The sequence below is a fragment of the Malania oleifera genome, chromosome 1, assembly GCF_029873635.1.
Source record: "Malania oleifera isolate guangnan ecotype guangnan chromosome 1, ASM2987363v1, whole genome shotgun sequence".
NCBI lineage: Eukaryota > Viridiplantae > Streptophyta > Magnoliopsida > Santalales > Ximeniaceae > Malania > Malania oleifera.
Window position 1 is genome coordinate 126,944,800 of NC_080417.1, and position 22,020 is coordinate 126,966,819.

The 22,020-nt window shown below is 35.0% G+C and overlaps 1 protein-coding gene across 6 annotated transcripts in view; it reads right to left on the minus strand.

The window, feature by feature from the left end:
- LOC131150949 (probable leucine-rich repeat receptor-like serine/threonine-protein kinase At3g14840) overlaps nucleotides 1-22,020 on the minus strand; it is a 110,171-nt gene that overhangs the window by 76,998 nt on the left and 11,153 nt on the right. For all 6 annotated transcript variants that reach the window (XM_058102051.1, XM_058102059.1, XM_058102067.1 and 3 more), the window contains exons 4-13: nucleotides 20,643-20,711; nucleotides 20,463-20,534; nucleotides 20,138-20,209; nucleotides 19,968-20,039; nucleotides 19,798-19,869; nucleotides 19,633-19,704; nucleotides 19,465-19,536; nucleotides 19,308-19,379; nucleotides 16,950-17,021; nucleotides 16,416-16,481 (exon numbers count right to left, since the gene is read on the minus strand). In XM_058102051.1, coding sequence (XP_057958034.1) covers nucleotides 16,416-16,481; nucleotides 16,950-17,021; nucleotides 19,308-19,379; nucleotides 19,465-19,536; nucleotides 19,633-19,704; nucleotides 19,798-19,869; nucleotides 19,968-20,039; nucleotides 20,138-20,209; nucleotides 20,463-20,534; nucleotides 20,643-20,711 — 711 coding nt within the window. The remainder of the gene's footprint in view (nucleotides 1-16,415; nucleotides 16,482-16,949; nucleotides 17,022-19,307; nucleotides 19,380-19,464; nucleotides 19,537-19,632; nucleotides 19,705-19,797; nucleotides 19,870-19,967; nucleotides 20,040-20,137; nucleotides 20,210-20,462; nucleotides 20,535-20,642; nucleotides 20,712-22,020) is intronic.

Consider the following 22,020-nt stretch of genomic DNA (forward strand, 5'->3'; position numbering starts at 1 on the left):
GACGCGATTTTGATCATGAATGAAGCTATTGAGAATATTAGGAGAAGGAAAAAGAAGGGGTTTATATTTAAGTTGGATCTTGCGAAAGCCTATGATAGGGTGAGTTGGAATATCTTGGATAAGATCTTTATGAGGAAGGGCTTTGGAGAGAGATGGTGGAGATGGATGAAAGGTTGTATGTCTAATGTGTTTTATTTGGTGTTAGTGAATGGGGAACCTAAATCTTGGTTTAGAGCTACGAGGGGGATTAGACAAGGAGACCATCTTTCCCTTTTTTTGTTTTTCTTAGTTGTAGATGCCTTGAGTAGGATGGTTGATAGAGCTGTGATTAAAGGTTTAGTGAAAGGCTTGCAAGTGGGAAGGGAGGAGGTAATGGTTTCGTATCTTCAATTTGCTAACAATACTTTCTTCTTAGAGGATCATAGGTCATCTTTTTCGAATATTTTGGGGCTTCTTCTTATTTTTGAAAGGGTTTTAGGGCTTAAGATTGATTTGGGGAAGAGCGGTATCGCCACTATTATTTTGTCGATGGAACATGGTAGGGATTTAACCTCAGAGGTAGGTTGCATCACTTTGGATTGGCCTTTATCTTATTTAGGAGTGCCTTTGGGGGTTAATCATAGATCCACTAGTTTTTGGGACCTTGTTGTCGAGAGAGTGTCTAAGTAATTAGATGGTTGTAAGGGTGCTCTTTTTTCTTTAGAAGGTAGGATTACTCTCATTCAAGCTTGTCTTTCTAGTATACTGCTATATTTTTTTGTCTATATTAAAAATTCCTATGGGAGCAGCTAATAGGATCGAGAGAATCATGAGAGATTTCCTTTAGTCAAGGGTGGGGGTGTTAGGGATCATTTGGTGAGTTGGGGGCTGGTCTGTAGGCTATAACAGGAGGGCGGCTTGGGTCTTGGTAAATTGGTGTCTAAAAACACGACTCTCTTGGCCAAGTGGCTTTGGCGGTTTCCTTTAGAACCTTCTTCCTTGTGGCATAAAGTTATAAAAAGTAAATTTGGACTTGATGGGAACGGGTGGGATACCAATATGGGTCTTAGATGTTCTTCAAAAAGTATGTCGAAAGCCATCTCTTAGATTTATTCCCTCTTTAGTTTCTGTACTAAATTTATATTGTGTAGGGGCTACAATATTCGCTTTTGGAAATACCTATGGTTGGGGAATGTTGTTTTATCCACCTCTTTTCCTCGCCTATTTCACTTAAGCTCATGACAAGATGGATCTATCTCTTCTTTCATTGTGGATCTGGGCGGTCCTTTATCTTCTTGAGATTTTTTACTTTAGGACACCCTTGAATGACAAGAAGATGGGGGAGCTATCCTCCTTGTTAGTCTTGCTGAATATTTTTCGAGTCTCATTGGAAGCTGATAGTCATTCTTAGTCCTTGGATCCTCAAGGTTTTATTCCTGCAAATCTTTTGTGAGCTTATGACTAGCTCTGGTTCTTCTTTTCCTCCATCATAAGGCCAAAGGTCCCTCTAAAATCAAAGCTGGTTGTGCTGACTTGTTACAGGTTAGAAGACCATTAAAGGGTCTGTCTCCAGACGTATGTGTGCTTCGTTTTAATTGCTCTGAAACTGCTTCCCATCTTTTCTTACATTGTGATTCCGCACTGAAGATTTGGAACAAGCTATTTAATTATTTTGGGGAATGCTGGGTATGTCCAAAGAAAGTGGAGGAGTTTTTGGCAATTCATTTTGTTGGTTTTGGCAGGAAAAAGGAGGGTAAGGAGTTATTAATTGAGCCTTATTTGCTGTTTATTAGGGTTTGTGTATGGAACGAAATGCGCACATTTTTACTGGCAAGAAGTTGTCTCTTTTACTAGTTTTGGAGAAGACTCAACAATTGGCTTCTCTTTTGTGTGTTGGTAATGGGAACTTCAGGGGAACACGCTTTCGGATGTTCAATGTGATTGGATTTCCTTGTTGAAATGATAGGGTCTGCTGAATTTTTTGGGTTGTTTTCAATGTTCATTTTGGTTTTCTATTTTTTATTTTTCTGGGGCAACCCTGAGTTTAGAAAGAAGATGCTCTACTCTCCTGCTTATACATCCTATTCTATCAATGAAATTCTTTTGTTATCATATATATATATATATATATTGGTCCACAACAAACAACACAAAAAATTGCAATTTTCAGACACACCTCAGCTAGAGCTTTTACCACTTTTAGATTATGCGTGCATGAAAAAATTGGCATGCCATCTTCTCTGTTTCGTTGAGAACTATGCTGTGGTAGCAATAGCATGATATATCATCAAAACATACTTCATAAGTTTGAATAATAAATTTTTTAAGAAGGGCTGGGGAAAAAGGCTGGTAAAGAGAAAAAAAATAGAGCTTTTGTGATGCCTCCCCAAGCCAACACCTTCCTCAGAGTGCAAGACCATGGAGTCAAGAGAAAGGGCATGATGCCTCCCCAAGCCGTCACCTTCCTCCAAGATCGTGACCATGGAGATTCCTCTTTTGGTGTTTAACCTCGTTTTGGAACTTCACTCGATCTCTCCTCCTCACCTCCTCCTACTTTTTCCCTCTCCTCTTGTTCTCAATGAAAACCCTAATCCTCCTTTTCCCTGCTTCTCTCCCCTCTTATTTCCCCTCATTCACCCTTTGTAGTATTGACACCCTATTTTGTTCGGGGTCAATTTAGCCAAAATCTAGGATAATTTGGAGTTTAATGAGCAATTAAAGGTGAATTTGAGTTCAAGAGCAATTAATGAAAAGTCAGCTCTCTCCCTACATTTTAGTGTGCAAATCTTGCATTCAGAGTACTATGGAGCTTTAATTTCATGATTTGATGCTCATTTAATCAAGAATGGAGGCTTATCCTCATTTTAATTTAAAATTGGACAAGAATAGGGTAAAAAGAGGGCCCAAACACCCCTATTGGACATGAAAGGGAGATCATTTTAAGTTTAAGGCCATTTTTGGAAAAGGAGAAAGAAGGGCAAGAAGCCCCAGTCTTACTCTATTTAAAGGAACATAAGGCTCAAAGACAAGGGAGGAAAAGCATGTCTAACACAAAGGAGAGATATGCCCAACCTAGAGAGAGGGAGAGAAAGAGAAGCAGACTGCTGAAATTGAAAGGCCGATGCGCAAAAACGTTAGTTTTTCAAAGATTCAAAGCATCAAGACACAAGGTAGGCTTTCTAATCTTGTTTCTTCATTAAAATCCATCATATTGCATGCTCAAATTCTGTATTATGGCCAAAGACGAAACTACGGTTTTGGTCTTGCTTCCATTGAAATTTTGTATTTTTATAGTCTACGGATATTGTTTTCTCTGTTAGACGGTCCTAGTTAGGTCGAGGAGAAGTGTTTTGGTGGTTTTTGAGAGAGAAGGAAAGAGGAAATAGATTGTTGGAGCTTTGCCAACCGAAAAAAGAGAGGAGGGTTAGAAAAAAGGTGTTTTTTACGTGATGAATCGATAAAATACCAAAAAATAAAAAAAATAAAAAAAAGGAAAAAGGAGGCTTGGAGGGTCAAAATAAGCCAAAAACTGCACAAAATAAGCTTGGGAACGCCTAGAATAGCCACTGTTGCCATTATGTCAGCGACAATCAATCAAGTGATGACAGCCACGTTCGAATGGGGTTTAGGCTCTATTTTTAGTCGAAAAAAGTTCTTGGGGTCGACCAATTTGTTCATTTTGGCCTCATTTTTCATCCAAATCTCGTTGGACCACTACCATAATGAAGACACCAAAAACCACTTAGGTTGGTCGACCCGCCGTTTTTATTTTATTTTTATTTATTATTTATTTTAAAATTTTGTTTTAATTTTTAAAAATCAGTAAAAAAAATTTAATTGCAAAAATTTATGAAAAAAATAGGAAGCAGCCTAAAAAAAATTATTTTAAACTTTTTTCTTCATTTATTTTATTTATTATTGTTTTTTCCTTTAATTTTGTTGTCACTAATTTTAAAAATATTCTCTTTTATGTTTTTATTTAAATTATTTTTTGATAATTTTAGGGAACCCTCTAGCAACTTTTAGGGATTTTTAGTTGGGTTTTTATTCCTTTCAAATATTTTTTATTAATATTTCTTGTATTTTCTCATGTTTTTAACCTTTATAAATTGATAAAAATTCATAAAAATTGCAGAAAAATCCTGAAAAATACAAAAAATTTCCAAAGAGGTGTTCATTCAATTTTTAGGGTTTTCCGACTGTTTTAAGTAGATTTTCAACCTAATTTGAATGCAAGAGCTAGAGTATACAAAATTTCTACCGAGCTGAGTTTGCTCAAGTGGTAAGGGTGAAGTTGGGCTTTAGTGATCCCAAGGTCTTAGGTTTGATTCCCTGCTTGTGGTTTGCCTGGTGAATTACCAAGGATGTGTCAATGGGCGGGAGGCAATGTTTTCACCCCCCTTGCTTTCGTGCCATTTGGGTGGGTCCAAAAGGGCTAGTTCAAATACGAGTTTAGGCTCATAAAAAAAAAACAAATTATAAAATCCCAAGCCCCGGTAGTACCCGGTTCCTTGTTTGTGTGCTATTATTTGTGAGTGAATGCGAGAATGATGGATTTATTCCATAGTATAGTGGAATGCTACTCTTTGAATGTTTATTTTGAGGCTTATGTTGGCTGAGAATGCATGCATGCTTTCAGTGATGTGTGTGATTGTTTTACTGTGATGTGATTAAACTTGTTGCGGAGTGGTGCTTGGCTTCTTATCTAAGATGAGAAAGGATTGAATGTTTGAAAACCTAAAAACATGTAATTAATGAATACAACTATGGATCCCCAAAGAACATTTTATTGTTTTTTGTGTGGTTCTTGAGGTGAGGGAAACCTCATAATGTTGACAGGTTACCCGATGGTTGTGAGGTGGAATAATATTTAAAGGAAAGGTAACCTAACTTAATAAAGATTTGAAGACCAGTTTCGATTAATATTTGAACATCCCTAACTTATCGTGGTACAATTCGAAAGGATGGGTGCGTAAGGGGTGTTAGTATCTTCCCCCCACATAACTGAATTCCCGAACACAACTCTAGAAGGTAAACTAGAGACTATTGGTTCTTCAAACCCTAGGATTAGCTAGAGACAAATTAATTGTGTTGACTTTTTGATTCTGATCCCTATTTTGATACTGACAAAGCACTCGCATCTTATGTGTGTACTTAGTGTATGAACAGGTATATTATTCAGCACACACATAAGGGAAAGGAAAAGTGGAAGCCAAGACAGGACTTAAAGCTCAATCTGGCGCATTCCATGTAGACAAAAGAGCAAAGGAGAAGAAGAACACGTATTTGTTTTATTTGTATTGCATTTAGTTTTTATCTTTGGTCTGTAATAATGCATGCATCTGCATGATATGATTGAATGCTCAGACTGGACGAACCATAGACTAACCGTAGGGAATCAAAGGCCATAGACAGACCTTAGGGGACCCAATATTTTCAAGAAAAACCTTGCTTTTAAAAGCTAAACTTATACAAAGGTTTTCAAAATAATTTAAGGTAAAAAACAGGGCCAAAATTGAATTTCATAAGGACCTTGGTCGACCGGCCACTTCAAGTTATAAACAGCTCAGTCGACTGACCACGCATTAGGCCAGAAGTCAAATGTTTGACTAGGCTCGGTTGACCGACCATTTTTGAACTCAGCTTCCATGGCCGACCGAGCTAAGAACTTGAACCTTTTTGCCTTCCTCAGTCAACCGGCGCTGTGGTTAAAAAATAACCTCAGCTGACCGACCTTCATGGCTCGGCAGACCAAACCTAAGCCCAGCCGACCTGTTGACTTTATAGGTCGCACCTGGTTTTGATAATGACAAACATTGATATTTGATGTTTGTCAAGTGTTTGTGCAGGTTCAAATCAAACTTCCTTGATGGCACTTGAAGAAACAAGAAGACCGTGAAGCTTTGTAATTGACATTGTAATATATTAGTCATTTATGTAATAAGGTCTGTAATAGTAATCTAGGATATGGTTTGTATGCTTATCACCTGCACATCATGCACACAAGATATAGTGTGAGCTCAACTTGACCATAGTAAGACCCTAGCCTCCCACACTCACACACACACACACATTGCATAAAATATGAGTGAGAAATAATTGTGCTTAAATGGAATATATCTAAGCAAACTAAGAGGGGTCGGGCGACCGAACCTTGGAGTACAAAATTCCTCGGGCGCCCGAACCTTGAAGGTCAACAATTTGACCTACCTTCGGGTTACCAAACCGAAATTGTACTAATCTCTCCTAGGCGCCCGAATGTATCGAAGGGGACCACTCACCAACTCCGGCGACCGAATATTTCAATTCAAATATGCCTTGGGAGACCAAACTCAGGAGTTCGGGGACCCGAACCCAAGACCGGGCACCCGAAGTTACGTAGCTTTGCTACTGACTTTGATTCGGGCTGCTGAACAATTATACGGGCGACCAATCCTCATTTGAAATCTTTTATTGTTGTGTCTTCTCGGGCGACCGAACCTAGGTTCAGCCACCTGAATCTTGCCCGGTTAAAATTAGTTTAACCGTGGTAAAACTGGGTTAAAACGGGCTAATTGAGTTTTAATTGTTTGGGACTTTTTTAATAATGCCCATCATATCCTGAACGATTATTTTTTTTACCTGGCTATAAATATACCTTCATTTGTAAAATCAGCCAATCCGATTAGCAAAGTGATTAGCAAAAACTCTCTCTATCTTGAAAATCCTCTCTTTGTCCAAAAACTCTCAAACTTGCCTCCTTTGATAAAATCTGAGATTGTGAGAGTTCTTCGTGTGTTATTGTGATTGTTATATTGTGCTAAAATCTCTCATTTGTATGATTGTTTTATATATTTCTCTCGAGGAGTTTTAGCTTAGGTTTAACCCACGGATTTCTTCATTATAAATCTAGCGTGGGATTAAACCAAGGAAGCTTAGGATATTTTCATTTCATTGCAAGTGTCCGATAACTTGATTTTCGGTGTGCAAAGATTTTCAAACAAACAAGTATTTCTTCAAACTAGTATTGTGCATCTTTCATTGAGGAAAATCTATTTGAAGCTAGTTTGATTATCTGCTTAGTTTACTTGGAATATTGATGTGCTATTGAGGTATCCTATTTAGAATTCCAAGTTATTGCTTGTATTGAAATACTCTTGAGCATCATACTGACTATTTTGTGTTGAGCATTGATTGAGCAAAACATACATCACTGAGCTTACACTATATTCATGCTATTGATGTGTTTGTGATTGAGCGCACTACTTGGGTACAAATTTGCTTTACGTGAAAGCACTATTTCATTGTACCATTTGCTTGTAATATCTGAGTGTTTACAGCCGTGGCCTGAGGGGGCGGTAATCCAGCCCGGTAAGGATTGTGTGTAACGGTTGAGGTCAGCCCTTGAATTGACCTAGTTTGTATAGGTGCCGCTCCACCCGTTTAAGTGAGCAAGTTATAGTGGTAATCTTTATGCCTGTTAGTCAAGGCGGGGACGTAGGCAATTGGCCGAACCTCGATAACATTTCTGTGTGTCAACTTTACTTTACTGCTTTCTGGTGCATGTGTGATTGATTAGGTTGGTTTATTTACTTTCTTGTATATATTTACATTCTTGCACTAGATTGACCCTAGGGTTGTGAATATACCGGTGTTAGGTGATCAACCTAGTACTTAAATTTTAAAAAATACCGATTCACCCCCCCCCTCTTGGGATCACGGTAAAGCTAACACGACCGAACCTACGAAAGGTTCAGAATTGTCCTAAGACAGCCGACCGGCCCTTAGCTCGGCCGATCAAACCCGTTTTGAATTTCAAATTTCTTGTGAAAAATCAGCCGAACGACGCCAGGGTCAGCTGTCTGAACCTCTCGAGTTCCGGTTATTTTTCAGCACTAATCATGTTTAATTTTTAATTAAACAAATCTAAAAATACCATCCGTGTCCCTTAACAGTCAAATTTTTTGAAAATCTATAAATACCCCCTCCATAAGTTAAATTAGTAACTTTGATTAACCAAATTTTATCTGTAATATTTTTAGGCTAATTTTTAATCAAAGTTCCCTTCAACTACATTTTCTTTGCAAAGTTTTCTTTGGGGCAAAATTTTTTAACATTCTCTCCAACTCTTTTTCACTCATTCTTTGAAAATTTACTTTGGAAGAGAGCATTTAACTTGGCATTTAGTTTATTCAAATGCACTTACTCTCTCAAGCTTTTACTTTTGTAAAACAATCTTTGAGAGTAAGATTAAAGGTTCTCCACATTGTTTTTATTTTGATAAATATTTTTGTAGAGAAATTTTTATAGGTTGTGAATCTTTGCACATTCATTGTAAGATTCACAAGCTCACTTGTGTTTATTGGCAAAAAATTTTTGAGCTAAAATCCCTAGGCTCTCCTAAACTCTTTATTGAAAAATATTTTTGGGAGAAAATTTTATTAGGGTCAAATTTTTGAGTATTTATTATAGACATCATCTTTCAAAGATTGAAAATATTATTTTGAGAAAAACACCCTTACTCTACTGAGCTTATATTTCATATCATACTAGAGTGCATACTTGAGCTTTTATTGTGTACATCTTTGTTTATGTTTAGAAGCATTTTTATGTACAAAAACTATTTTATATACCGGTTGGGTTCAGCCCGTAAATTGAACTGGGGAGTCTCTGCCCCGTAAAGGAGACCAATTTGGTTCAGCCCGGTAAATTGAACTGGGGAGTCTCCACCCCATAAGGGAGACCAATTGAGCTTAGCTTGGTAATTGAGTTGGGTTTTGGCACCACCCGTAAAGTGTGGCTGTGTTTTGGCTCCGTTCGGTAAGTGTAGTAGGGGTATTCTTCGTCCCATAAGGAGAGGTTGTAAACGGCTTCTGCTCCACCCGTTTAAGTGAGCAGGGATAGTGGAATCCTTGGGGGGTATGCTCAAGGCGAAGACATAGGCTGGTTTGGCTGAATCTCGATACCAAATCATGTGTGTGTGTGTCTCTCTCTCTATCTCATTTATTTTCCGCACTTTAATTCAGTTTGTGTATACTTGTTCATTTATGGTTATAACTATCTTGCATGCACACATATTTAATATAAATGAGATATGCAGCATACATGTATGTTAGCACACAGCTCATTTATTTCACATACACGCTTTAAATCTTAAATGGGATATGATGTGTTTGTTGTATGCAAATATTTAATTTGTCATATATGTTTTAAATATTTGCATACTTGATTTATTGGGGGAATTGAGACTGCTTAGAAAGACCCTAAGTTGAGAAATACTGTTCATGATAGGAATTGAACCTAGGAATAATTTTTAATACCCAATTCACCCTCCTCCCTCTTGGGATCACACTATAACTCTCATTTGGTATCAGAGCCTAGTTGCAATAAACTTAACCGCTATTTGCATAAAGATTGCAACAACTCATTTTCAGTGTATCTATTTTGTGGGTCAATCCTTTGCAAATCCTCTACTGCTTTTACTGGGTAGATTTTACTGTTTGGAAATTGAAAATAATTTTTGTAAAATCAATTGTTTGGAAGATTTGGAAAGTGATTGTTAAAGAAAATTTAGATCCCATTGAAAATTTTTAAAATGCATGTTTTCCCAAACCTGAAAATGATTTGAATGAGCATGACATGTTTGTTAATGCATATTTTTTTGTCATGCATGTTATATTGTGTCTTAGCTACTATTATTCTTGCAAAGTTTATATCTTATAATAGTACTAAGGAAAATTGGGAACCATGAGAGGTATATAGAAACCGAGAGAGAGGAGGACACCACTCCAAGCTTAAACGATTAAAAAGGAGTAAAATGTATTGGTATATCTCTACCTCCTTCTATTTTATTAAATATTTCATGCCATGATTCTTGTGATATATATTGTGTTAAATCCTTAGTTGAATCATGTGTTATACCATGTTATCTTATGAGATGCCTTAAAAGAAATTTCATTAATACTCATAAGATGTTAAGATTAAGTATGAAAAAGGGGTTATGATGCTTTAAATGTCTAAATAGCGTTCCGTGCTAAAAATTTTAAATTTTAGTATACACTATTATCATACCACGATCATTAGGAAAGCAAGCCAATATGAAAATTCAAATTTATAATATCCAGCTTGTTCACTTAAATATGAATATATTATTTTGATTGGTTATGATATGAAAATATTGGCAATTTCAGTCTTGAGTGAATTCCCTTCATATGGACAAAAATGTTGTTATTCTTAAATATAGCATATTTTTATCCATCTCACTAAATTGAGTTCTAGGAAATTAAATTTATATTGAATATCATATTTTCCTAAACTCTGCATAATAAGTCAAGTCTAAATCATTGAAAATCTTAGAGCACTTGGCTAAGAGGGTGAAGAATATATAAAAGAAAAAGGCATAATATGGGGAAGAATAAAGTGCATAACTGAGGGGGGGCATATCTCTTTCATGACTATATAACTTAAATGCTCTCATGATTATATTTTATACCCATATGTCTATATGTGAACTGCACTGTTGCTCAATATCCATATCTTGATAAATGATTAAATATATTAAATAGAAAGTTAATACTGCTTACAGCACGAACTATTATTGAGATATACTAAAATAAATGTTGTGGATTTTATTTGCTTGCATGCTTGAACTGGAACGCCACCTGCATGGCTGATGCAGTAATGTGAATTGCATGCTGGTAGATATTTTAGGTTGTTGCATGCTTGAAATGAATTATCTGCTGAAAACAACCACGTTTTAGGTACATATCTTTTTAGGAAATGCTCTATTTACAGATGGCATGTTGCCGAAATTTTGTTAGAGTTTTTCCCAAAATGATCAGAATCCATAACCTATGTGCCTTAATGATTATGATTTGATGCATGCCTATATGTCCTGCATCTCTATTGCATGATTATTTGAATATAGCCCTATTGGCTATCGAGTGCTAAACAAAATGCAATAGGCAGATATCTTTGAGCTAATTGTTTATAACATACTGCATGTTGGGATTCATAATGAAGATGATTGGATGATAAATGTTTTAACAAATGAACTTCATCCTTAGTTAAAATTTCTTTTTGTGCATTCAAGGGAGCTGTGCTCCATAATAACAAAAAAAGCATAAAGGACTCATGTGCATCGTGCTTAACTGTTTGAACATTGAGGCTCTTTTGAAAAACCCTAAACATCATAGCCAGCTTTTAAAGTTTTATGTTTAGATATGGATTGTTCTAAGATTCATGCACTCTTTAGTATGCCTCAATATATATTTTATGATGCATTTGTGGCCTATAGGGACAACTATACTGATCAGGTGGTAAATATAATTGATAAATATTCAGTATAGTTGGTTTATGTATTCAAGAATGATTGCTTATACTGATTAAGCACATTAATGAAATCAATCCTTGGGTAGTATAAGCAACTCATTTCTCTTTCCTAGGATGCTAAATAATTGAATAAGTCAGTACATGTTAAATCCAAAATGCTATATAAATTGAAAACATGTACAAAGTTTACTGCAGTTCATGGACACCATTTGGTCCAATTCTTTGTGTCTTGTATTTTTACTCAGGACCTAAATGGTAAAGCATCATCCTTGTAATTAAATGTCACATGTTTTGATGATGGTCCATAAACTAGGCCAGTTGCATGACTTGGGAGAGTTTTCGTATTGGACACACTCATTGTGCATTTTGAGTTGTGTTATTCTTATTTTGAACCCCTATTGCATAACCTTTGAGTATAGCCTTGACTGGCTATTGTACTTTTAAATTGAAATGCAATATGTCATGCCATGTATTGAATGAATGATATTTGCTACATACTGAAATCCTTTGCAAGGATGAATATGTGATGAATGCTCTTAAATGAACATCATCCTTGAACTAAATGCAAGTACGTTTGCATGAAAATATATAGGGGAGCTTAAAAAGCCCTATCCTTGAGAAAAGGATCAAAAATCACCTGCCCCATGGACTCACATTATTATTGTTTCTACTTTTTGAGTCCTAATTTTTTTCAAGTACCCTAAACATCATATCCCGTCGTCATTGAATCATCTTTGATATGGATTGTTCCTGATACACATGAATACATCGCACATGGCTGTTAGACTTCTGGTGCTTGTGTGTTCTAGGAATAATTATACTGGTGAAATATAAATGGTTTAACTTATATCCAGTAAAATTCATTTAAGAATGAAAATAGCACTTATTCCATTAAAACCCTTAATGATTTTTTCACAATTAGCATCAGTATAAGTAGTTGATAGTATCTAAGCACGAATTCAAATTAATAGGGGGAGCGTCTGAAAATAAATTCCTATCTTGTTATGCTCACCAACGTTTTTAAGCTTAGATATCTTTTGAACATTTTGTGACATGTGCTTAAATGTAATAATGTTATTGAAAACCTTAATTTGAAAAGTATTATTTTTGCCACAAGTTCTTTGATTTTGCCATATGATCTTTCATTTAAATTACCTATCTTCAAGATCCATATGATTGTTTTTCTGGTTATACTTTGTAAATGCTAAACCAGAAAAACATTGCTTGCTTGATCTTCGAATTAAAGTTTCTTTTTCAGCAAGCATTAGTATCATCCCTAGCATTCATTGAAAATTATAAGGGGATATATATATATATACATATTTTTAAAGCAAGAAATGAACTTATATGGAATATATTTTATGTCTTGTTTGTGTGCTAAAATGCCTTCATGACATGTGCTATCTCTATTTTAAAATTTTTTATGTCTTGAATCTTCAAAACCCTTCAAGGGTGTTGCATAACCAGTTCATGGATCTTACATGGAAATACATGCAACTAGTTAGACCAATCCTATGCTCAAACCTACACTTGCTATCATATGCCGCACGATTTGAATTCCAATCTTTTGCGGGTCTTATGTAGTGTCCAAATTGAAATAGTTTGTGTATACTTTTGGCCTGACCATGTTTAACATTATTTTTTAACATTAAATGACCATTTATACTGTCTTGAGTGCTTAATTGTTATATTTTTTCAAAGAGTTATAAAATTTTATGCCCAAATGGTACATCAAGTAGGGAGAGAGTTCTTTTCAAAAAAAAGGGGGCGGGGGGGGGGGGGGGCGGGAGGGGAGTTTCTCTTTTAAGCTAAGCAATTTTTTAAAGACTTAACTTTTCTACTTAGCTTAGCCCTTTTTGCTGATGCCAAAAGGGGGAGAGACTTAGGAGCAAAATGCTAAATGATTTTTATGACCAAAAAAAAGGTTTTTTTTTAGACAAATATAAGGGTAAATAACATAGAGGCAAATATCTAAGTTTGTGCTTTAACGCTAAACCTAAATGCATATTTTATTTGAAATGTCTTCTTTCATAAATATGCTTGAGTTTTACTATTTATATTTTAAATTATGCATATTGTTAGGGAGAGCCTTTTTAGGCTGCACTCATTTTACTCTAGTGCGTTTATCATCATCAAAAAGGGAGAGATTGTTGACTTTTAGAGTCCAATCTTTGTTTTGATGCTTACAAAATACTCGTATATGTGTATACTTAGCGTGTGAACAGATATATTATTTAGCACACACATAAGGGAAAGAAAAAGTGGAAGCCAAGACAGGACTTAAAGCTCAATCTGGCGAATTCCATGTAGACAAAAGAGCAAAGGAGAAGAAGAAGACTTATTTGTTTTATTTGTATTGCATTTAGTTTTTATCTTTGGTCTATAATAATGCATGCATCTACATGATATGATTGAATGCTCAGACTAGACAAACCATAAATTGACCGTAGGGAATCAAAGGCCATGGACAAACCTTAAGGCACCCAATATTTTCAAGCAAAACCTTGCTTTTAAAAGCTAAACTTATACAAAGGTTTTCAAAATAATTTAAGGTAAAAAGTAGGGCCAAAATTGATTTTCATTAGGACCTTGGTCGATTGGCCACTTCAAGTTATAAGCAGCTCAGTCAACCAACCACGCATTAGGCCAGAAGTCAAATGTTTGACTAGGCTCGGTCGACCGACCATTTTTTAACTTAGCTTCCACGGTCGACCGACCTTAGAACTTGAACCTTTTTGCCTTCCTCAGCTGACCCTTTGGTTCAAAAATAGCCTCAGCCAACCAACCTTCAAGGCTCAATAGACCGAACCTAAGCCCAGCCGATCAAACCTACGAAGGGTTCAGAATCGCCCTAAGTCAGCCGACCGGCCGTTTGCTCAGCCGACCAAACCCGTTTTGAATTTCAAATTTCTTGTGAGAGGTCAACCGACCGATGCTAGGGTCAGCCATCCGAACCTCTCGGGTTCCGGTTATTTTTTAGCGCTAATCACATTTAAGTTTTAATTAAACAAATCTAAAAATACCCTCCGTGTCCCTTAACGGTCAAATTTTCTGAAAATCTATAAATACCCCCTCCATAAGCTAAATTAGTAACTTCGATTAGCCAAATTTTCTCTTTAATCTTTTTAGGCTAATTTTTAATCAAAGTCCCTCCCAACTACATTTTCTTTGCAAATTTTTCTTTGGGGCAAAATTTTTTAACATTCTCTCCAACTCTCTTTCACTCATTCTTTGAAAATTTACTTTGGAAGAGAGCATTTTACTTGGGCATTTAGTTTATTCAAATGCACTTACTCTCTCAAGCTTTTACTTTTAAAAAATACTCTTTGAGAGTAAGATTAAAGGTTCTCCACATTGTTTTTACTTTGATAAATATTTTTGTGGAGAAATTTTTATAGGTTGTGAATCTTTGCACATTCATTGTAAGATTCACAAGCTCACTCGTTTTTATTGGCAAAATCTTTTTGAGCTAAAATCCCAAGGCTCTCCTACACTCTTTATTGAAAAATATTTTTGGGAGAAAATTTTATTAGGGTTAAATCTTTGAGTATTTATTATATACATCATCTTTCAAAGATTGAAAATATTATTTTGAGAAAAACACACTTACTTTACTGAGCTTATATTTCATATCATACTAGAGTGTATACTTGAGCTTTTATTGTGAACATCTCTGCTTAAGTTTAGAAGCATTTTTATGTACAAAAACTATTCTATGTACCGGTTGGGTTCAACCCGTAAATTGAACTGGGGAGTTTCTGCCCCATAAGGGAGACCGGTTTGGTTCAACCTGGTAAATTAAATTGGGGAGTCTCCACCCCGTAAGGGAGACCAGTTGAGTTCAGCCTGATAATTGAGTTGGGTTTTGGCACCGCTCGTAAAGTGTGGCTGGGTTTTGGCTCCACCCAGTAAGTGTAGCTGGGGTATTCCTCGCCCCGTAAGGAAAGGTTGTAAACAGCTTCTGCTCTACCCGTTTAAGTGAGTAGGGACAGTGGAATCCTTGGGGGGTATGCCCAAGGCGGGGATGTATGCTGGTTTGGCCGAATCTCGATAACAAATCGTGTGTGTGTGTGTCTCTCTCTCTCTCTCTCTCTCGCTCTCTATCTCATTTATTTTCCGCACTTTAATTCAATTTGTGTATGCTTGTTCATTTATGGTTATAACTATCTTGTATGCACACATATTTAATTTAAATAAGATATGCAGCATACGTGTATGTCAACACACATAGCTTATTTATTTCGCATACACGCTTTAAATCTTAAATGAGATATGGTGTGTTTGTTTTATGCAAATATTTAATTTGTCATATATGTTTTAAATATTTGCATACTTGATTTATTGGGGGAATTGAGACTGCTTAAAAAGACCCTAAGTTGAGAAATACTGTTCATGATTGGAATTGAACCTAGGAATAATTTTTAATACCCAATTCACCCCCCCCCCCCTTCTACAGATCACACCATAACTCTCAAATTGATAATAATTAGGTGAACCACAAGTAGACAAAAAAGGTTAGAGGCAACTCCATGAACCTACTAAGTGCAAGATAACAGACATTTAACACCATCTTTGGATAGCCATCCCCGTCGAGGCGTTGGATCCCGGTCCACTTGTGTTGACATGTAGCTTCCCATTTTTGCTCTCTATAACTAAAGAGGACATCATACAATTTAATTCATGATATGACTACTTGATTTTGGCCAATCAAAATTTTTTCTTAGGCTTCAATGATCTAGAGAGAATCACAATGAGGTCCAGCTTACATGATTTCACTGATGTAACACTAGAAAATGTCACAGTGTAACATTTTATTCTATTGATAACTTTTCCAAGGTTAAATGGTCCATCAAGAACCAGTGAGGCCCAGACAGTGCATGGAAGTCTCTAAAAAAATATACTGAGATTTAATCAGCCATCAGTTTTTGCCAATCAAGAAGCTTATTAAATATTGGGCTGCCAAAATTTGAAAAACTGATTATAACACAGGACAGAAACAAAAAGTGCTCAACTATATAAACATATTTTAGAAAAAACAAACACAGTTCTATTGATGTTTGATATTAAAACCTCGTGATAATCAAACATGATATAAACAATGTAAATTGTCTACAAGAAAAACTTACATGTTATATCCCTCTCGTGGCATCCAATCAGGCAGTGCTCCAGTTATCAAGTTTCCAGTTAAATACCTGGCACGGTCAATATGATCAATTTAGTAGTGCAGTTTTCCACACTGCAATAGCTACCCTTAAAATCAAGAGAGAAGAAAACCAAAAAACAAGAACAGAATATGATCAATTTAATAGTGATGCAATGTCACTAATGATGTGTGTGCCCTCAGTAACCCACTGATTTGAGATTGATAGATTTCACTCAGTTTTAGGAGAGATGAATTCCTACGGCTAACCTCCAACACCTAAAAATAAAGATTAAAGAAGAATGATGGATGGTCTACAACAGTGCAAATTAGAAAGCTGATCTATTTGGTCCAGCACCGGCTACAATTGCCTGGTTGGTCTGGACCACTAGATTGGTATTCCATTTCAACCAATGGGGTAATTTTACCCTTTATCTAATTGAACTGTGCCTGCCATCTAATGAAAAATGACATTCAAGACTAAATATGATGAAATTTATAGTGAAAACGAACTACTCACAGGTAATTCAATTTTGATAGGCGAAAATAGCTGTCTGGGATTTCTCCACTTAGTTTGTTAAAGCTGAGGTCTCTGCAGTAAAAAATACAAACAAAAAATTGAAAAAAAAAAAATCTCTGTCACAATATTTTATTCGGTAAACAATTCATTTCACAAATGTTAGCAAATCCAATACAACATAATATCATCATAATGTAATTCAAAAAAAAAAAAGAAAAAAAAAAACATAATACTAAAGTTGGCAGAATGAAAACAAGCTGTCTGTTGGCTTATGCATTAAAGTTTTGTGAATTTTATGTTAGATTTGGTTAGTAAACTAAATTCAGAAAAATTTAATCAGATTTTACATAAAAGGACCAAGGGATGCTCTAATCTCTTAACACTTAAACCTAAATATTTCCAAAACAATTGAGTGTCATGTTGGATCAAGAACACAAATTGAACTTTGTAATGCTATGATGACTTGTGAAGACCTCTTAGCATTGTTTACTTGAATCACCTTGAATTTGTATAATTAGATTGACCAACAAGTAGCTCCTGAATCATATTTTAATTTTGGGCAAAAGACACTAACCTTCCCTCAGGTTTGGAAAAAATACAATGACCTCTCCCAACATTTCAAAATTTCTAGAGACCTCTTCCAAGGTTCCAAGAATTCCAAGGACCTCCCCTAAGGTTTGTCAAAAAGACACAAACCAACCTCCCCTTGTATTTTGCAAAAAGATAAGTTTTTTTAGGAGAGGTTCCTATCTTTTTGGCAAATTTTAGGGGAGGTCTCTATCTTTTTTAAACCTTAGGGGAGGTCTCTATCTTTTTGACAAACCTCAAGGGAGGTTAGTGTCTTTTGCCCTTTAATTTTTTATTTTAATTCCTTATTTTCGTAATTTTCTTTATTTTTTTAGTACATATGTAATTTATTCATATATTATTTATATAAATCAATGTTCTAAAAGGCTTAATCGAGGCTCGCCTCAAGGCAAGGCATGCCTAAAACACCTTGAGGCTCAATCTAAATTACCAAACCCCAAAAAAGCAAACGCATTACACACTGAGCCTTACGCATTTGTACAAAAGGCACGCCCTTTTGCACCTTGTTACTTGAGGCTTATGCATTTTGGGTGTGTGATTCTCAAGTAAGATTTGGTTTGAAAATATTAACTCCATCTTTATATAAAAGGAATGTCGTAATATGAGTTGATTTCTAAAACTCTTGAACCTCAACCTTTCCAAAACAATTAAGTTGTATCTTAGATCATGAAAAATAATTTGAACTTGTAATGTTATAGCTATCTCTTGTCATGATTTACGTAATGAATTTAAGTCAGCAATTTTTTTGAATGGATAACAAGTAGTTTGCAAATTATATTTGATTTTTTTTTTTAAAACATTATATTTGTGATTTTCTTAATTTTTATTTTTATTTTTTTAAATATATGTAACTTATTAATATATTTTTATCTAAAAATAAAATCTCAAAAGGCTTACGCTCCAACGTCTTAAGGCTTACGCTCTAACGTCTTAAGGCTTACGCCTTGCCTCTTAAGGGTTAGAGTGCCTCGCCTTATGTCTTCACCTTTTAAAACATTGATAAAAATAAAATTCTCAAAAGGCTTACGCCTAAATGCCTCAAGGCTTACGCCACACCACATTAAGGTAAATCACCTCAAGTCACACCTTCGTGTTTTATAACACTGATTGCACAATTTCAATAGCATTAAAACTAAAAGAGAGCCCCATTGCTTAAGTTCTCCAAGAGACTGCCATTTTTTACATGTATTACAGGTCAGCAGGAAGATAGAGATACTAAGCATGTATTTGGTTGGTGGTTATGTATGTAGACTAGAAGTGTGAAAAATGTTGTATGTAAAGTACAACCCAAAGTAAAGAGTTTGTCAATGAAAGTAAAACATTTTTTAGTTGCTTTATGAAAATATGTATGTATCTTGTGTTTTCAACAAATATTCACTCTTAACGAGTCTCTGATTTGTTTTCAAATCATGGTTTTGTAAAACAAATTCCAGCATAAGCCTAGTGCCTCCATCGGTTTTAGATGGAGGCACAGCCAGTCATGTGCCAAAAATAAGAGCATGATACTTTAGTTTTTTTATACACTTGATGGCCCTTTTTCTTCAAACAATTTCATTTAGCACCATCTGCACGTGGTAGGACTTCATCCTATTGCCAAGTAGCAAGGCCTCTAGAGTCAAAAATCAGTAGCTGAAAATATGCTCATCAACGCAAGGAAATTACTGAGCTTTGTGGTAATGCATATGGTCCTTGGATCAGTCTGGTAAATAAATAAATAAAACGTACCATTTATGTGCAACATATAGAGGCAAGGAACAAAAATCAACTTACAAGGTTCTCAAATTCTCAAAATCACCAATATAATCAGGTAATGGTCCAACGATATTGCAACTTCTCAGTACTCTGTGACAAAATAAAATGTGTTTTTTCAGGCAAGTTTCCAAAAATACATTCCATAAATTGCATACCATAAATGTATTGAACTTACAACACCATCAAACTTTTGACATTACTCAATCGAGGAAAAGATTCTTCTGTTCCATTTAGGTCACTGATCTTCCTGCATAAAATTTCAACCAACAAAAAACATAATTAAAATACAGATCCATAAAAATGGACCAAAAATTAGTGTTTGAGATGAGAAGGTCTCACTAACAATTCACTTATGTTTTCTAGAAGAGAAAGGCCAGATGGAATTGGCCCTTTTAGGCCAGTTCCTAGAATCACTCTGTCATTAGAAAATATTAATTTCGATTAATTGTCCGAATACTGAATTTATAAAACTAAAAGCAATTAATATCATGCAGGGGAAACATTTTACAATCTTCTAAGGTTTTTCCAGTTCTGAATAAAATTGGGTATGCTTCCGGTCAAGTTGTTATCTGATATCCGACTGCATTATAGAGAAAAGAAAAAAAAAAACAATAATCAATTTAATAATGCTAAATTGGTACTTGATCCGTGTATGTGAAAACAACTTCAGTGACTTACACGTCATTCAATGCGGTCAACTTTGCAAATGTTCCAGGCAGCTCCCCAGTAAAATAGTTTGAGCTCAAGTTCCTTCAACAAAAAAGCCCATCTGATCACAACAAGTTCCAAAAAAGAAAAACACAAACACACAACACACGCAGAGTTGAAGAGTCGATGAAGGGTTTCACAAGTATCGTAGGCGGAAAAGATTCCCGAGCTCTGGCGGTAGAACTCCCGAAAGCTGATTGGACGTCAAAGTTCTGAACATTTGGAACCGGATTTATTCAATAACGAAACTTCAGTAAGGTAGTGTTTGGGAGCATGGGTTTTGAGGCATAGATTTAAATTTGTGTAATTTTGGAGGAAACTAAATATAATTCTGTACTTTATTTTGTTAAAATTCGCACAAATCCAAATCTAAACTTTGAAATCCATGCTTCTAAACAAAGGGTAAAAGAAAATTTCCAGCAAGATGAAATGGAAAGAAGAAATGAACGGGAATTCAGAAGTTACAGGCTTGCAAGAGTGCTGATGTTTCCAATCTCTTTCGGGATCGAGCCCGTCAATCGGTTTACCCCGAGGGTGCTGCATCAATGACATTTTAATTTATTAGACTTACAAAAAATTAGAAGAATTGAAGATGATGATGATGATGATGATCGTTAGAGAGAGAGAGAGAGAGAGAGCTCATACATGTTCACCAGGGGCAATGAACCCCATTCTGGAGGGATAGTGCCGTGAAGGTAGTTGCGTGAGAGGTCGCTGTGTTACAGTGAAGTTAGTTGATAGAGAACCAGACAGAATATGAACTTTTATTTAAATAAAATGGAAATAAGTATGGAGAAAAAAGGAATTCACAAGGAGAAGAAAAGCGGCTAGAGAGAGAGAGAGAGAGAGAGAGAGAGAGAGAGAGAAGGTGATTGTCATTCAAAAAAATAACACAGTTACTTTCGCATCATTCTTGGCATTTGGTATTTTGAAATAGGATGAATTAAAACTGAAATTAAATAAAAAAAATTAAGTGAATAAAATATAAAAATAAAATTGTTAATTTTATTTTTTTTATTTATATTTTTACATGTGATTAGTATATTAATTTTCTTTTGTTTCTATCTAATTTTGAGATTTTTTTTCTCCATCAATTTTAATCACGGACATCCTCTATTTTATGATAATATTAGAGAATATATTTAATGGATTTGTTCCGTCATCCTATACTTAGGTGTTTGTTGTGCGCTTGCTTAATTTAATATATAAAAATATATTTTAATTTAATGTATAACATAATAAGCATCTAAATACCAAATGTATTTGGTTGTCTATTTTGTAATATTTTCATCTTCTATCGGATTGAAAAAAACAAGGACAACTTATTTCTTTTTTCTTTTCTTCTCTTGGCTTCTCTACAATTAAATGAGACTTTAACGAAACATTAGAATTGGTGACTCACAAAAAATGAAATAAACTTGCTTGGGAAAAAATTACATTAACAACTAACAACGATAACAACACAACAAGAAGAAGTCTTAAGTCTTATCTCGATGGACTAATTAAAAGTAAATATATCCCTCCTCACTACTTCATTCCAAGTTATTTTAAGTATATCCTTACCTATTTTCATGTCATAAATAATAACTAAACCTACATTTCAAATGTCCAAACCATCTAAGTTGCCCTTGGATCTTTTCTTTAACCGATATAATGCTTGAATTATTACGTATATATTCCTTTCTTATTTTATCTTTTAATTTTATACTATTCATCCACCTTAAAATTCACATTCTAACAACTTTTACTTTTTGTATATGTTATTTCTTAGTTGATCAACATTCTAACCTATAAAACATAGTTGGCCTTATAGTCGTCTTATAAAACTTATCTTTTAATTTTAAGTATATTCTACCATCACACAACACGCCTAATGCACTCTTCTATTTTACCCAACTTATTTTAATTTCTTCCGTTTGCACAATATGTCCAAGATATCAAAATTAATTAGCATTATTAATTTCTTAATTGTCAAGTTTAATCTTCTCTCCAGTTATACTTCTTACATTACTAAAATTATATT